Source organism: Ambystoma mexicanum, chromosome 13 (genome assembly GCF_040938575.1).
Source record: "Ambystoma mexicanum isolate Mex_15411 chromosome 13, UKY_AmexF1_1, whole genome shotgun sequence".
NCBI classification, from domain to species: domain Eukaryota; kingdom Metazoa; phylum Chordata; class Amphibia; order Caudata; family Ambystomatidae; genus Ambystoma; species Ambystoma mexicanum.
This window is the reverse complement of record NC_090938.1, coordinates 489,757,988-489,775,790: the sequence shown is the minus strand read 5'-3', so window position 1 is coordinate 489,775,790 and position 17,803 is coordinate 489,757,988. Positions and strand designations below refer to the sequence as shown.

At 44.0% G+C, this 17,803-nt stretch overlaps 1 protein-coding gene across 1 annotated transcript in view; it reads left to right on the top strand.

Annotated features, from left to right (window-relative positions):
* Positions 1-17,803, top strand: part of MRC2 (mannose receptor C-type 2) — a 587,074-nt gene that overhangs the window by 208,303 nt on the left and 360,968 nt on the right. The window contains exons 5-6 of the mRNA XM_069634149.1: positions 1,751-1,864; positions 11,959-12,102. Coding sequence (XP_069490250.1) covers positions 1,751-1,864; positions 11,959-12,102 — 258 coding nt within the window. The remainder of the gene's footprint in view (positions 1-1,750; positions 1,865-11,958; positions 12,103-17,803) is intronic.

Below are 17,803 nucleotides of genomic sequence, written 5' to 3'. Positions count from 1 at the left end.
GGCTATCTGGATATACCACCATCACAGGACAGAGGCATACAGCTTAAATGGGATCTGGAAGGCAAACTCACAGTGGGAAACATGTTCCCAAATGGGACCTTTGTTTCCAAGCGTGACTTAAGTTTGCAGTTTGGGAGCACTCCTCTACTATGCTGCAATATGCGTGGCGTATTGGAGGAAATGGGCATCCTTCCCCGTTGAACCTGACAAATTCACTATTTGGTATCATCACCCTGGTCCCTGTGACTCAGAGGCTTGTGTCTGAGCTATACCGTAATGTACAACAAGCCACTGGGACAGGATCCCAAATTCGCACTCAATGGGTAGCAGACATTGGTCATGAGATACTGAAGGGCACATGCACACATTACTGTCTCAATACTAATGAGGTGAGCTAAACGCCAGATATCAACCGATACAGTTTAAGGTTCTTAATCGGTTGCATTATACCCTGCCAAAATTGATATGTTTTCGCTTGGCACCTCTGATGCTTGCCCAAAGTGCCATTATACACCAGCTGAATTCTTGCATTGGGTACCAGTCGTGCCATTTAATACTGGAATTCTGGTCAGAGGTGGCTGAGGTTTTGGTGGAAATGACGGATGTACCGCCTACACTGGCCCCGATGAAATATCTGGTAAAGTGAATGTTAAGCAACGTACATCGTTTAATTTAGCATGTCTCATTGCCAATAAATGTATCCTTGGGTTCTGGAAATCATGTGTTGCCCCTAAACGACGGAACTGACACATGTGAACGAGAGAGGAGACATATATTTCACCTATCCCCATTCACAGCCAACTGAAGACCATTTGGGAGGGGTTTCTACTGTACGTGACTGGATTACCCAAACAATGTTCTGTTTATGATGTACTTCTTATGTTAATGTGTGTACTGTGTACAACAAGCCTTTATGCATTCTAAACGTACCATGTACAGGTCTTCTGGAAGTGTGTGGTACGCAGATTCCAAAATAAAAAGTAAAAAATAAAAAAAAATTCTGCTCAAACGAGGAGAACCTAAAGGTGGTAAGATAGCTGGCCTGACATTCTAAAGTCCCACAAAGTTCTGTATGCTAAAGAATTCATGAATGCTTAACCAGCGGTTGCAGGAATGCAGTTATCTGATAGTTCTATTTATTATTGTTCCGGGAGGATAGCTCAGCGGCAACATGTTCGCCTTGGAAGCAAGACAACACGAAGCAACACAGGTTCGATCCCCGGGTCCGCGCTTAGAAACCTCTGGGTATTTAAGCGCGTTATAAATACGCAACTAAGACAAAAAAAAGCAATTACACATCTAAAAAACAAACTATTCCTGTAACAGCGCCTCGATGCCCACGGGCTGTATGAGCGCTTTAAAAATGCAAATAAAAAAATAAACAAAAAAATGATCTTGTAGTATTACTGTTGCAATATAAATATGAAGTTTCTTATGCAATGCTCCTTTTTTGTAATCTTTTGACTTTCTTCATTTTCCCTTTTTGTTTGACCCAAATCATCACACCTACTTGTTACTGTACTTACTTTCTTGCTCTCTTCAACACACATCTCCTTGTACTCGTCCTTTTTGCCGCCTTGTTCTTACTGTTTGCTACAGTTTCTCCAGTACACTATTTATTATTTTTTATTTTTTTAGGTACCCTTTTCATCCCTCAAATATTTTCCAAGGTCTATTTTTGTTTACCGCACTTCAACTTTCCTATTCTGCTTGTTCATAATTCTTTCCTTCTTTCTTTTCTCCACCCCAGGGCTGCTGAGTGGATACAGCTCCACCCTCTGGATCGGGCTGAATGACTTTGACATCAATGGTGGATGGCAGTGGTCCGACAATTCCCCCTTGAAGTACCTTAACTGGGAGAGTGGTAAGCCAATGTCAGATAACATATGTGTAAAGTATCTAGCTGGAAACGCAAGACCTATTATCCATCAGAGTTGCTTCCTTTTCAGCAAAACAACTCCTCTGCCCTCACTGGGGCATCAGTTGCCAAGATCCTATGTTCAGATTCCTTCTTGTGTATCCTTCATCGCTTCATACCAGTTTTTCTGTAATGTGGATGCTCACATCCTACCATTGGGCCTCCTCAAAGAGGCAAAAGGTGTCCATGTAGATGTGCAATGTGGGTTATACAACATGTTAGGGAGAATTATCGGAATGTGCTAATTCCCTCTACAATAGAGACCCCAACTCCATAGGCATCATCTTTTACATTGTGTCACATGGCACCTTCAGTGCATTGACACAGGGAAGTCTTTTTAGATTTCCCAAAGGTTTAAATACCTTCTCTGGGATAAGTTACTGTTTCACAGAGCAATAAAGTGAAATTGATGTAACTTTCTAGACCCAGCACACACTATCTTACAATAGGGTGCTGGAGGGGTTACTTAGTATCCCCTTTGTCTAGCTTCTCATGTAACATTTTAATGTTACACTTTCCTCACTGAATGGCTGGTGGCAGTGGTTTACTTTTTACTACCATTATGGGATTTTACTGCGAGCTACGTCCGCAGCCATGGTACAGCACCCATGGGTGCCATTTTTGTCAAAATGACCCTGGTCTTCTTTTTTCGCCATTTCTTTGTAGAAAGGACCCTACTCTGTGTGCCAAACTAGGTTTGGTCCCTTTGTTCGTTTTGTCTTTGGCGGTCTTCACGAGTGACACCCGCCTCTGACTCCAGGGTGTCTGGCATGGGCAGGAAGCGAGGGAGGTGCCCGAAACTCCCTGTGCTTAGTCTCCTAGGAGACAGGAATGCGCTCTTAGGTGATTGCCCGGTGACGCCCTGGTGCTGTGCTGGAGCTCTGAATTCACCTCGACTAGAGAAGCCCTGCAAGGACAACGTCTCCCCTGGCTGTGCTTCCATTGCTACTGCAGGGACCGAAGTGCCAGGAAGAGGAACACCAGATAGAGTTCATCGCTTGTAAGTCGGACTCGAACTTCAGGAAGATCCTCTGGACTTCCCTGAAGCAGGACTGACCAAGCCTGAGCCACCTCAACAGAGTGTTGGACCCCAGATGCGAGGAAAGTCTAGAGTAGTATCCGAGAGACTGCAGTGTTGCTATTTGCTATAGACACGAGGAGCTGAAACTACGAAGTGCCGTTGAATTGAAGTTTAACCTTTCCTGCCGCCAACCTTCCCATTGTAGTGCAGGAGTCCCCATACGTCCTCCCTTTTGTCCCCACGACTGAGGCCTAGGAACAGGATCTGGAGAGCTACACAGGAACAGAAGCCAGCTGGAACCCTTTCTTCTAACCAAAGGTACTGTAAAACCTAAGAGTACTTGCCTCTTGTTGTGTAGTCTTACTTGTTCTCAGTTGAGACTTGTCTTGGTTGCCATTGCAGAGTTGCTTGCAGCTTTGCCCTCACAAGCCTCCCAGCTTGTGGCCCTTCAAGTGAATCTTATTTCCACAAACATTTCTAAAAACATTGTGCAAGACTTTTACTTACCTGCAAGAAGATCTTTAGCTCCCCTAGACTTTGCACAACTAACATTGACTGACTGTCCTGGCTCCCTGAGAGACTCTTACCTCTGACTTTGTGCTTTTGCTTTTCCTCCCGGTAAGGGTTCATTTACTTTGCATTGGAGGGTTTAAAAATAACTTATTTGTTAACCTTTGTTTTATTCCCATATCTAATCCTTTACACCCAAACTCAGTATTGCTCTAAATGTACCAGTGATAAATCAATGTCCACAGTGTCATAGCTATTTAAGTCACCAGAGGTTGTAGGAAGTGTCTGTGTGCCATCCCCAATGGGTATCATCTGATTTAGAGAAACAGTGTGTTTTGAAGTGTACTTTAAGTGTTACATGTTTTGCTCCCTTCTGAAGAAGGCTTATAAAACTGACTGTTAAACAAATAATTGTTTAATCAAGAAACTTTGAGTATAAGTGTTTATTTGAATAACTGTCACTGTGAAACTCTGTCACAACCTTACAGCTCACATTGACCCCTCTTGAGATAAATTGAAAATAGAAGAGACTCCTTGACTCTGTGCCAATTTTTCAAATTTGGTTAGATTTTATTGTGTGAGAAGCCTTTGATAACACGTGTTTCAGCTCAGCAGAGACTTTTTCAAATCTGGGCTAAAGAAACAAACTCTCTTTGACAATTAGAACTGTATCTCAACAGATATGCAATTTCCAAACCAGATTGTTCTAGATATATTTGCTCATTGTCATGGTAATGAATTTTGTCTTGGGGCATCACTACTACTTGTACTCTGTGTTGAGGTTTAATCGGCAACTGTTCCTCCTGTCTCTTGACTTTCAAAATATTTGATTCACAACTTCTTCAACATGTAAATCGTACAAAAGGACAATGCTTCTCAGATTAATCGCTTTGCCATAGGAAATACAGGTTATACTTCTCTCCCCCTTAATCCTTTCTACAAGGAGGACCTTTCTCCATCAGTCTATTATCTCTTCTTGCACAGCCTATTGGTTGTAGGCAATGTAGTTTACAACTTTCTTCCACAGGGTATCTTTTTCTAGGATTGTTATATGCAAATGGTCTTGTTATCACTCCCAACTTTGGCTTTGGCAATGCTAGTTACAGTATCGTCTTGTTAGAGATCCCTCTTTGGGTAAATTATATCCCCTTTGAACTATTGTCCCCTTTTGGCTTTGGCAATGCGGGTTATAGTTTTCTCTTATGCTACCCCTCCCGTTAGGGATATTATATTCTCCTTGCTTAATTGTGGCCCCCTCATGGCTTTGGCAATATTGGTTACAATGTTCTTTAATTCGACCTCTCCCCTTTGAGTCGTGTCCAACTTTTTTGAATTCACATGTTTGGTATTCAAAACATATATTCTTATGTAGCGGTCTACCTTGGAGCGCCCCGGGGTCACATATGTTGAGTAGACTCACTGGTCTTTCCTGGCATCTGCTCTGGTCTCTGCTTCAAGCATGAGGGTTTCCTTCACGTTTGCAAGCTGCAGTCATACTTCTGACACCGACACAATCTGCCAATGGAGCTTCCAACCCTCCCCGTGTGTTCAGGTGAACACTTCACACCGGAGTGAAATGCAGGACTAGGAGGACTTCCAGATGTCCTGCTGTAGCCCTTCCTTCCAATTGACCTGGGGACTCCAAAAACGATGACACGGACCCAGAGCCAGGTGGGACCCACTAGACCCATGAAGACCTGCATTTCAAGCCATCCTACGTCATGCTGCAATACCCCAATACTGTGGGACCTAGAGCCATTGTACGGTGCACAGACTTCTGAATTCCGAATCTCACTGAACCTTCGTGGGCATCCTGTTGGATCTCCAGAGGCACGATTCCAGTTCAAAAAGTCCCTGCTTCAGAGTGCTGGTCCTTGCAAACGACAAGAATGCAACCAGCAATATTCAGTCTTATGTGCTCCTGAAAAGGCACCAAATCCACAGAGTCACATCTCCAGCCATGAGGAAACTCTTGCCAGGAGCCTTCTCCTGTGATACTGCACAAGTCCTTCCAGAGTCCTGTCTTCTTGACAAAGGAATCCCATCAACCATGTTTTTGGCTACAGATCCTTATGTCTTCCTGCTGCAACTCTTCTTCTGTGCTCAGGTACTGTGTTGGCGGGGGTATTTTACATACCTTAAGACTGTGATTTCTGTATAGCTTTGGTGTGTTTTCTTTAATTGGGAGGCCACTCATCAAGATCACCCAGGCCCACTGCAGAATCCTAATAGGGTGTCTTCTCTGAAGTCCCTGCACCTTCAACTAACTTTAAAGTGAACTACTTACCTGTTTGAACAGTCTTCCTCTGGAACTCTGACTTTGCCTGCAACTGAACCCTATGTCACCCTGCCTACAACTGGCACCTAGACCACAAGGGTCCCTTTACTGCCTCTGAGTGAACTCATGCTATAGAATAAGGGAAGGACTAGATAAGAAAAGGTTCTGCCTTGAAAAGAATAAGAAGTGTTGAAAGGTTACTTACTTGTAAAAGAAGTTGGTTGGTAAGTGTAACTTTGAGGGCACAGTTACACATGGTCTTACCGTGAATGTGTGTAGCACTATTCTGAAAAGTATATATAATGTTAAGTTACTATTGGTTGTGCCTCTTCCCCAAAAGTAATGCTGTTGGTTTCACTTTACTATTCCTGTTAGGGTAAATGTATGAGTGTCCCCAATTGGGTTTTGCGCCCCCTGACTTGCTGTTAGCCTGTTCAGAATAAGTCTGCCTAAGGTTATACTTACCTATAAGTTGCTTATAGCCCCTTTAAACGTATATAGGTTTTACTTACCTTGTGTTCGCTATGTGCCATCCTAAAACAAGTTAGTTATTGCTTACCTTAATCTGTGTTGAACTGATCTGAAAAGCAAACTGTAGTAGAATATTACAACATTAAGTCTTACCTGCCTAGAATTGCTGTGTGCCATTCCTGAAAAGTGTTCCTTTAGGTGGAGCTAACCTTGGTCTGCCTGGAGCATCCAAAAATAGTTTAGAGGTATTGCTTATCTTAGCCTGTGTTCCACTGAGCTGAAAAACAACTGGAATTGTATATTACCCCAAAAAGATCTTACTGACTTAGTAAAACTGTGTTATCACAAAAGTAGTATATGATGATCCTTGAAAATGTGTTCCACTATTCAGAAAATATTTGCAAGTTGGCTGACTGTGATTTCCTTGTTGTGTGCCACAGCATAACTGACAGGGTCTACTACCCTTGCATTACTGAAAAGTAATCTGAAAGTAACTTATGGTTTTACTCCCCAAGAATATGTGTGCCCTATACTGAATGTGCATATAAAGGTCTTACCCCCCGTAGAAATAGTGTTGGGTGTTCTAAATAAAGTCTGTGCTTTGATGTGTGAATTTAAAGCATATGTTGTGTTTTTATAATGTGTTAATTACTTTGCTAGTACTTACTTACCCAAGAATCTCCTGGTCTGCTTGTATATAAAATAAACCCTTTATTTTTACAATACATATTGTGTCAGTGTTTCTTTGGACAATATTATAATACAATTTCTTTGTACTGATTCTACAGCCTTCTCTCCCTCCTAAGATATGCCTGGACGCTCTGTCTATGCTACCATGAACTCAGGTGGTACAGCCTTATACTAAGAGTGGAGTCTTGTACTGTTTCAGTTTAATGGTTTTACTAAGCCCTTAGTTGGACTTCAGAAAAACTGTCCTAACATTAATCATTCCTCATGTACTGTGGGACTATGGGTTGTACTTGCCTCGAACCATTGTGTCGCTCCTGTGTTGCTGGAGTGCTGATTCTGGTGCTTGGGTGTTCACCCATACCGTTAGCCTAATGCTTGTGCTCGTTTAGGGAGCCTTTCCCAAGGTCCCTGAAACCCTTTTTGACCCTCAAAAGCATCATACTTACAATCAGGAATCCTTTGGAACGTTGCCTTTTCTGCTTCTGTGCCGTACCTGTGGCCCCTCCAATCTGACTTTGAAGAGCTCCTACATAGATATAGATGGACTACTGAAGCCTCTAGGCCACTGGCACGTATTACAAGTCTTTGAAAATATTCAACTGCTATTGCTGGTGCTGAATAACCCATTTTATTTATAAAACAGTACATTTTCTTAGTGACTATACCAAGTGATTTTACTTATTATTGAACTGTTCATGAACTGTATATTTCTTTACTATTTGTTTACTCACCTGGCATATTGCTGATGTTTTCTATTGTGTTGATTAGTTTAAATAGTACTATATATAGTTGCCAGAATATAACTTTGCCTTTGTGTATATAAAATAAATGTCTATTTTACTATAACTACAAGTGTGAGAGTATATTTGGGCCTGTGTATTTACTGAGTTCATTGTACTTACCTACAGCTCACATCCTCCTCCTGAGATAGGTTCCATGTTCTTTCATCGCCTGTAATAACAACGCCAGGCATTCGAACTTGTACATTCTAATGAAAACGTAATCGTTCATTGGGGGCCGGAGGAAGGTACGCCCACCCATTTTTACCCATTCCATACCCCATCAACCCCATAGCTGCCCTTTCCCATCCCCCTAGAAAATATGATGACCTTTTTTTTGTTATAATATATACTTCGAAATGCCTGGCGTTGCAATTGCAGGCCATGAAAGGACGTCGTACCCTAAGATAAGCCTGACTGCTCTGCCATGCTACCAAACCTTAGGGTAGTACAGACTTATACTAAGAGGTGGGGCCTATTTACCAAGGGATCATGTTATACCGTCTTACCTGTTGGTAGAACTTTGGAAGAATCCCCTAACAATGTGGATTGAGGTGTCTGGCAGGTCCTCAAACACTTCATACTGGATTCCATTCGGTCAAGAAAGCCTTTGCTAGCCTTAGTCAATTCTTGCTGTGAGACCTGTTCAAGAAGGACGGCAAAGATAATGACCAAGTGACAGAGGGTCGTTTCTATGGATGGATGATTAATGCGACTGCCTGGGGAGGGGTTGCTGCAGTGACGGGAGATACAATAGTCTTTGCAGAATCTGAGGACAAACGTCTACCTGCCTCGTACCGTAAGTCCAAATCCTGCAAAGCTATACCAGATCTGTCTTTGTTGCTCCAGCTCCTCCTTTAAATTGGTTTCTATTCACATGCAATTTCTACTTTGAGCAGTTCAGAGAGCCAATTATCCTTGCCAATTATATGCTATGTTTATTGGATTTGTGAAGTGCAGCAATTTGATTTAAAGGTATCTAGGTACTGATGACCATTTCCAAGTTATTGTGGAAAAAGAAAGGTTGTAAAACAACATCTAAATTCCAGATATTTTTGGAGGGAGTGAATGGCTAGAGGTAGAGCATACCAAAGCTTTGTCGCTTGGACGGAGAAGTCTGCCCTACTTTTGACACTTGTACCGGGGAGTGATAGGTAAACCGGAAGAAGTTGATCTGCACTCTTAACTGCGTTATAGAGCATTAGCCCAAACCTAATAAAGGCCCATGGTTGTAAAAGGCCTTATGAATCAAAGGGATTTGAATTATATGCTTTTAGCAACCGGGACCCAGTAAAGTGCTCCAAGTTCTGATGGTATATGATCACGACAGTCAAGCTGGAGCAGTAGTCTTCTAAATGATCAGAAATCTAAGCAGTCAGATTTAGAAAGTCTCAGATAATGTTGGAATGGCCAAGCCAGCTGGAAATAAAAGCATTCACTCTTTGGACTCTTTGAACAAAACCAAACTAAGTCAGTCTTTTGGATCCTTAAATGAAAGCAGCAAATTCTGCAAACCGTGATAATCTGGGTGTCCAGTGAAAGGGAACAGTCCAACCAGACCCCTAGCTTCTCGAGCTTGGCTGCAGGAGGAGGACAGTGACTGTGTGATGATGGCCAATAAGTGTCAGTCCATTTCTCTAAAACATCCTGACTGAATGTTACCTTGTAATAAGGCGGGAGCAAGACTCCAGAATAGGATTTCGGCTTTCTGTGCATTCAATTGCACGCGATTTTAAAGTCCAAAATGTCTCAAAATAATGTATGTATCGTCTGCATACATTTAAAATGCCATGTTGAAATCACGAATCATGCCCCTGCGTTGCATTTGATGTCTGCCCTGCACAAGCGTCTCAGAAGAGTGGGGTGATTGGTGTTGACGGCTGTTGAATGATCAAGTCAAATATTTAGAATTACTCGCAGGTCTCGCAAGACCGCCACAATTACTGACTCTGTACTACGACCAGGTCCAAATCCAGCCTTGGCATCTTCTAACAGCTGCAGTCCTCCAGGAGGACTGCCGTTGTACTGTTGCCACTGTCTCCGTTAATATGCTATAGATATGGTGTCTGTGACATGTTTGCGAGGAATCTTGGGTCGATGAAGGGCTTCTTTTTTAGCAACGGGATGATCACTGACACCTTAAGGAGCAATTTATGATTTTACAAAGATCTGGGATTACTAGTGGCCTTGGTTCTGGTGGAACAAAGGTCATGAGGAGGTCCTGTAATCTTTTCGAATTTCATTTAGTCTTGTGTTTTTGTTACTGGCTGAAAGAGTGAAAGTGAGTTTTGTAACCAATGTTCTCACACAAATCAACGAATCGCATGAGGATTTTCCAAAGTTTTGAGAGTTTTTAAATCTTGTGAATTTTAGTCATTTTTTTAATTTTTTTTCCCGTAAGCAAAAGAGTGCTACATCTTTGCAAAATGTCTGAGATGTAACGATTGGGCTAGTAAGGGCCGATGGGAAATGCAATTCCTTTAGTACTTTGAACAATTCCTTTGTTGTATTTTGCACTATCAAACTGTCGGAGTAGTATTTCCGTGCCTGCATTATACTTTTTTCTAAATATGCAGCTTCCTCATAATCTCTAGCTTTTCTTTATACTCAAAATGTTCCCTTCAGACTTGCTCAGTTTCTCTAATGAGCTTTATTTCTTGTCTTAGTTCTGGGGAAATCCACCACTTATTTATTGGATGGGCAGACCTGAGTGGCCTGGTTTGGGCAGTTGCTAAGTGGTTAAACACATTCAATACTTTTGCATTGAATGTTTCCAGGTTTAGCAAGGGATCATTTTCCTCTTAACTTTCCACGTTATTATTCCACACGTACACGAAGCCCCACATTCTCCGACCAGGGTGGATTACTATTGATAGTATTATTAATGCAAAATGAAATGCCTGTGCCATCTGATCACTTTGTGGAACAAATGAAGGGTTACCCTCTGTAACCGATCATGCATTGGATAATACAGTCTAACGTATGACCTGTTTGTGTCACCGCTGTCGGGGGAGGGGGATGAGGGCGATGGCCAGCCCAGATGAGGCTTGTCCCTCCAAGGAATAGGTGGAACTGTTTGGTGAGCACAGAAATCATATGGTGAGAAACATGAAATAAAGATTGAGAGAGAAAGAAAGAAAAGCAATAGAAAGCAAAATTAGTAAACGGGGGGGGTGGAGGGGTGTGAGCGAGATAAAGGACGAGGACTGCAACTGAAAGTGGGAGAGAAACAAGTGGAAGTTGGCATCAAAATGGGGAAAAGAAAATGGGGCAAGTGATGGGGAGGGGGGTAGAAGAACGGATAAAAGACATTAAATATGAAGTGAGAAACTAGGGAAGAGAATGGTAAAGATGGTGATAAAAACAAAGAATGAGACCAGAAGTCAAAAAGAGGAACTGGATAAGGGAAACAAAAGGATATGAAAGGGCGAGGAAAAGAAGAAAATGAGAGAAAGATCAAGAGAACTATTAAAATGAAACTAAGAGCATGACGAGGCGACCATGATAACACAGCCAGTGGATAAAGATGTAGAGCGACAAACGTAATAAGGTATCACATTAGGTGAATAAGGAAGTGGAAGATATATATAATTATACAGACATAGTTACATGTCTCCTGGTTGACCAGTAGACTAGAGAAACCGATGAGAATATAAGGTGAGCACGTTCTTCTTTCCTGTTCAGGGCTCTGGCTTTGGAAAAAACTCCTCTTTCTTATGACGCTATTAGAAGCTCCCACTCCTGTGCGTATTGTTGGTTGCTGAGCTTTGGTTAGACGGTCCCTTTCAAACGCCAGTCTTTTGCAACCATTGGTGTGACGAGCGCGTCTCGAAAACATTACAAAGCACTGCCTGTTTTGGAAAGTACATACATCAACGCCAAACTGCCCCCCTCCCCGCCCACAGGGCTCCCCTATACAGGGCCGCCCACGTGCTCTTGTCCATGCTTCACACTATGAGGGACTGAAGCCCTGATGAGTCTTTTCCAGGTCTGTGGTGCGCGTGGTCACGTTCAGTCTTAGCCGTTTGTTTACTTTCCTAAAATTAACAGCTGTGTGTGTATTCTGATTCTCCATGTTGGATGGGTGCCTTTAACCTGGCTCTTCCTGTTTATTGCTATCACAAGGTTGCCCACTGCACAAAACCAGTACAAACAAAAACTCATTTTTTCCTATGTTTACAGTGCTATTTTCCTTCTCTTGATTAAATGCTCGTCTCATTGAAACTGTCCTAAATCTCCTGTTTATTTCCCTCCTTGTGTGCTCATCGACTGTCACTGCCGCCCTGTTCAGATCAACCCAACAACTCCATCGAAGAGAACTGCGCAGTGATCCGGACAGAGTCATCTGGCGCCTGGCAGAACCGGGACTGTGCCACGGCGCTGCCTTACGTGTGCAAGAAGAAGACGAAGGCCGCCACGGACCCCTTCTCCACAGGTGAGCTCAGTCACGTGGGGACTTGAGTGCAAAGGGGGAGTGGCAGTCTTGCATGTTACCATGCCACTAGAAATTGATGGCGACATTGCTGCAGGCATTGAATCTTCCTGTCTGGACTTTTTTCCCCCCCTGTTACTTTTTAGTTTTGAAATATACTGACCTGGCTCGGTTCTGTGTTTGTATCTGCTTGGCTTGCACATCTTAGCACTTTAGCATAAAGTAACTGAATGCTAAAAGAGGCTAATGATTAATTAAGTGGGCGAAAATCCCACTGGCGAAACAGAATTGGCGAAATTCACCAACAATTATAATCCCCCACACTAGCGAGTATTATGCATAACCATCTTTAATCCTGAAATACAGCAGCAAAGAAAAAACTTTTTGTAACGAAAAAGCTGCAAATATAAAAACTTATAGCAAAGTTCCAAACAGTGTAAGGGAATCACCCCAGTCCAACATGGAGCGCAGGGCATGCCCTGGAGGTAACCAATGGGCTGAGAGCCAACCCCATACAGGTCCATTCCTCTAGCACCAACTCCTCTTTCTGTAGCTGTCCTGCCTCAAACGCCCACTGCACAATACCTAATCCCCCGCACTATCGTGAGTGGGGGTTTAGATTCTATTAAAGACAAGGAGGCGAGTATTATGCCAAACAATCTTTACTACTGACATAAAATAGCAGCAAGAACAAATTTTTGTTAACTTTTTCCATTATAACAAAAAAACACAAAGTTCAAATAACACATTTGGAACTCCCAATCCAAGATGGGGTTAGCCCATAGTCCAACATCCAATTAGGATGAACCCACACCCATATATGTCCTTTTCTCTAATGGCAACTCCTCTTCTGAAGCTGCAATGACGCTTGAACAGCAAAACATAACACCACCAGGAACCAAAGAAACAGTCCAGCAAACATCCAGGCGTGGTTTGCAAATAACCGCAGCCGAAGAAGGCACCCAAGGTAATCAACCCGAAGCTGAAAAAACTGAGATAGATGTTAAAAACCTGGGTGGGAGGGCGGGATAATACTCGCCTCCTTGTCTTTAATAGAATCTAAACCCCCACTCACGATAGTGCGGGGGATTAGGTATTCTATGGCACGACAAGGAGGCTCATATTATGCAAGTTTAAAGCCCTTGCACAACATTAAACATTACATGATCAATCCGTTTATGATAAAAAGTTTTAAAAGTAGATTCCCTGGACCAGTCAGCCGCCTTGAGAATTTGTTCCAAACCTCCCCCAAGGAGAGCGGCCTTAGAGGCCATGGCTCCTCTAACTGAATGAGCCCCAAAACAGGAAATGTCAATACCAGATTCCTGCATTATCCACCTAACCCACCTCGCTAGGGAAGCAGAGGACACTGCCTTGTAAGGCTTACGGTACGAAATAAGCAGCTGAGAGGTACCAGGGAAACGCAAATCCACAGTTTTATCTTCAAAACATTTCAAACAATGAACTACAGATAACTTGACATTTTCAGGAAATGCTGGATATGAAACAGAAGAAATCATATTTTTTGTTCTCCTAGTAATAAAAAAGGTTACTCCCTGTGGCGAGAAACTCTTATTGTCCACATCCAGTGCTCTAATATCCGACACCCTCTTAATAGAGACCAGGCATAAGAGCATTGTTAACTTTGAAAAAAGCTGTTGTAGGGATAAATCTTGATTATGAGGCCATGATATAAACAAATCCAGGACCTTACTAACATCCCACAAAACTGAAAACCGAGGTTTAGGGGGAACTTTAACCCTAATGGATTTAAGAGCCTTTCTGACGAGGAAATGTTTACCCACTGGTTCTCCTTTTACCAAAACATGGCCAGCGGAGATCGCTGACCGAAACCCATTAATTGTCCGATAGGCCTTACCCTCCTTAAACAATTCTACCAGAAAGTTTACTACTTCTACTGGAGGAGCAAAAACGGGATTGAGGTGCCCCAAACACCAGCTAACCCAGCGACCCCATGCTGATGAATAACCTGCCTTGGTGGAGGCTGCCCAGGAATCTCTGATGACCCCAATAGAGTCCTGCGAAAGACCTCTGAAGCACCAGGACGTGCTGAAATCTTCCAAACCATAAGGGAAAGATGTCCCTGCAGGACCAGGTTGTGAGGGAGACCCGCCGGGTCCATCAGGAGGAGGCGATGAGATGTCAAGAGGCGAGGTAAATCCACCGACAGCTCTAGGAGAGCTGGAAACCAAACCTGAGAAGGCCAAAACGGGGTCACCATTACCAAGGAAGCTCGCTGTCTGCGAATGTGCACCAGAGCTCTGGCTATCATGGCGAAGGGAGGGAAGGCATAGGAAAGATGGACTGACCAGTCTTGAAGGAATGCATCGGTGGCTAGGGCCCGAGGGTCTGGTCTCCAACTGTAGAATCTGGGAACCTGACAGTTGAGACGGGATGCAAAGATGTCCATGTGAATGGGGCCCCAAAGAGATTGAATCAATGCAAACACCTGTCTGTCCAGCATCCAGTCGCTGCTGTCGAGAAGGTACCGGGAATTCCAATCCGCTACAGCATTGCTCGACCCCGGAAGGTACTCTGCCTGGAGTATAATGTTTCTGTCCAGGCAATAGTGCCAGAATTCCCTTGCAAGATCCGCTAGAGCCTTCGAGCGGGTCCCTCCCAGATGGTTGATATATCGAACCACTGAAACATTGTCCATCCGGAGGAGGACACAACAATTCCCCTGATCCTTTAGAAGGCTCTTGACTGCAAAGGAGCCCGCCAGTAATTCCAGGCAATTTATATGAAGTAGCGATTCTTGATTGGACCATTTCCCCCTGTGGAAATGTGACCTACTCTGGCCCCCCAGCCGGATCTGCTTGCATCTGACTCGAGAACTACATCCGGAGAAGGCCCAAAAATCGCCCTGCCATTCCAAGCGTTCATATGATTGAGCCACCACATTAGTTCCAATCTGGCCTCCTGATCCAGTTTTACCTTCTGAGCATAAGATAGGCTTTTGCGCAGGTGTTTTCCCTTGAGGCGCTGAAGCGCCCTGTAATGCAGAGGTGCCGGGAAAATCGCCTGAATAGATGCTGACAACATTCCTACCACCCTTGCTAACTGACGAAGGGAAACCTCCCCCAGCCTGAGAATGAGGCGGATTTCTTTCCGAATCTTCAAAAGCCTGGAACCCGGAAGAAGGAGGATGCACTCTTTGGAATCGATATCGAAGCCCAGAAATTGGATGCATTGAGTAGGAGAGACAATGGATTTCTTTGCATTTAGAACAAACCCTAGATCTTGCAACAGGGATATTGTGAGATCTAACTGGTCCTGAAGAGCTTGGAGATCTTGAGCTAAGAGGAGAATATCGTCCAGATAAATGATGCTCCTGACCCCCTTCAACCTGAGAAAAGCCATCACCGGCTTCATTAATTTGGTGAAACACCACGGGGCTGATGATAGGCCGAACGGGAGAGAAGCGAATTGCCAAATGCGACCCCCCCAGTGAAACTGAAGGAACTCCTGATGAGGGGGAAACACAGGGACTACCAGATACGCGTCCTTGAAATCCAATTTTACCATCCAATCCCTAGGAAGCAGAGTATCTCTCAGAAGGTGAATACCCTCCATTTTGAAATGGTGGTAAACCACAAAGGCGTTGAGAGCCTTCAGGTTTATCACCGGACGGAAACCCTCGTCGGGCTTTGGGACCAGAAAAATTGTACTGATGAACTGGGAAGCCCTGAATGTGGCCGGGACCACTGCACCCTTGAAAATCAGATCCTGAACCTCCGCATCCACCAGTTTTTGCTTTTCCTGATTGAACACCAGGGGTGGAGGGGGAAAGAGCTGACACAGGGGGGGGAGTAGAACTCTATCTGAAACCCCTGCACTGTCTGTAAGACCCAAGGATCTGCTGTAAGATTTTTCCAATGCTGAAGGAATCGTCCCAGCCTGCCCCCCAAACCTCTGTGGGAAGAAACTCTTACGAAACGATTCAATACCTGGAGCGGATCTCGCTCTACCGGAACCCCTGCCATTCCGACCTCTCCATTGATTTCCTCTTTGGGGGTAGAAGGTCTGCGCACCTCTAGCAGAGGAGGAATGATGGGCCCCTCTGGAGGCGTATTGTTGAGGTCTGGCAGAGCTCCTGAAGGAGGAGCGGCCAGAGGAGCGGGCTCTTCCTCTTCCGGCCCTGTCAAAAATTCGGGGTGCAAAAACCTTTCTAATATTTGTCTGGGCCTTGTCCAAGGCCGTAAAAGTATGGACGTAAGCTGACAAATCCTTTATAAGCTTGTCTCCAAAGAGATTCCCTTGGGCTTTGGGACCAGCCTCCCCCTCCGCCATATCCTGGAGTTTGGGGTCAATACGTCTTAGTAGTGCCTTGCGCCTTTCCTTAGAAATGCATGAGTTAGCATTGCCGAGCAGACAAATAGAACGCTGAACCCAGCCTCTGAGTGCTTCAATGTCAATTTGTGACTCATGAACAGCCGCTTCCTCTGCCAGTTCGAAAATTTGGGTCAAGGGCCCCAATACATCTAGAGGTTTATCCTGACAGGTCTTAAGGGCCCCATCCACCCCCTTTTTAGGATCCATATCCCTTTGGGAAAGAAAAGCCAACATGGACTGGTCAATACTAGGGGTTATCGCCACCTTATCCGGGATGACGGGACGGGGACATTCTGATCCCAGCTTACTCCTATCCTCATTGGGGAGAGCCCTCCTAACCCAATGATGAAGGAAAGAGGATACCGCCTCTGATGGATGCCACTCCGCCGTGCGTGGGTGCTGTATTAAAGAGGGGTCAAAGAACGGCACACCACTGCCATCTAACAACTGTTCATTAACAGGTTGCAACACATCTGGAGCGGTGACCCTTCTTTTCCTCCTCTTAGGAGGGGAATCTGAATCCTCCGAGGACTCAGGAGATGACAACGGAGAGGCAACCACTCTAAAAGGGGCAGAAGTCTGGGATACCCCTTCACTGAACTTATGTTTGAGGGTCCTAACCGGGGAACCCGGGGAAGAAGAGCTTAAAACCGGGCTGGATTGCCCTTGCAAATGCTTGGTTTTTGAAGTGCACTTTCTGGGGGCTATCGAGGGTCCATGCGCAGAGCCCGGGTGGAAATCCGAAATTTTATTTATTAGCCTGTCAAAGGCTGAGGCAAGGGTAGAATTTAAATTCCCCAATGCCAAATCCATAGAATCCCTTATTGCTCTAGAGACCGAAGGAGGTGGAGCTACTGTAGGGTCCCCGAACCCCCTCAACCCCATCTTCACTGGGCTTGTCTGTTTTCTTCGAAGCAACTCTGACCTGGGCACACGCATCCCCATAAGGCACCCCTTCAGATCCCTTTGTAGACTGCATTATTGAAAACGGAAAAAACAAGAATATATATATATATATATATATATATATATATATATATATATATATATATATATATATATATATATATATATATATATATATATATATATATATACCAACTTAATCACACCCCCAGTGCACTGTGACTAAAAGAAGGACCTAGCAGGTCTGACAGAAAAAACTTCCACTTAATTAATGTGGAACAGTAATGTGTACACACACAAATGCCAACTACCAACTGTGTTGGAGAAACTCTGTGTAAACAGGCACAAATTAAAGTGGAGGCAAAGCCATCCAAACACGCGTGTGCAACGCTGTAGGAAAATATCCACATCAAAGAGAAGCCACGCCGAGCAGGCGAACGCT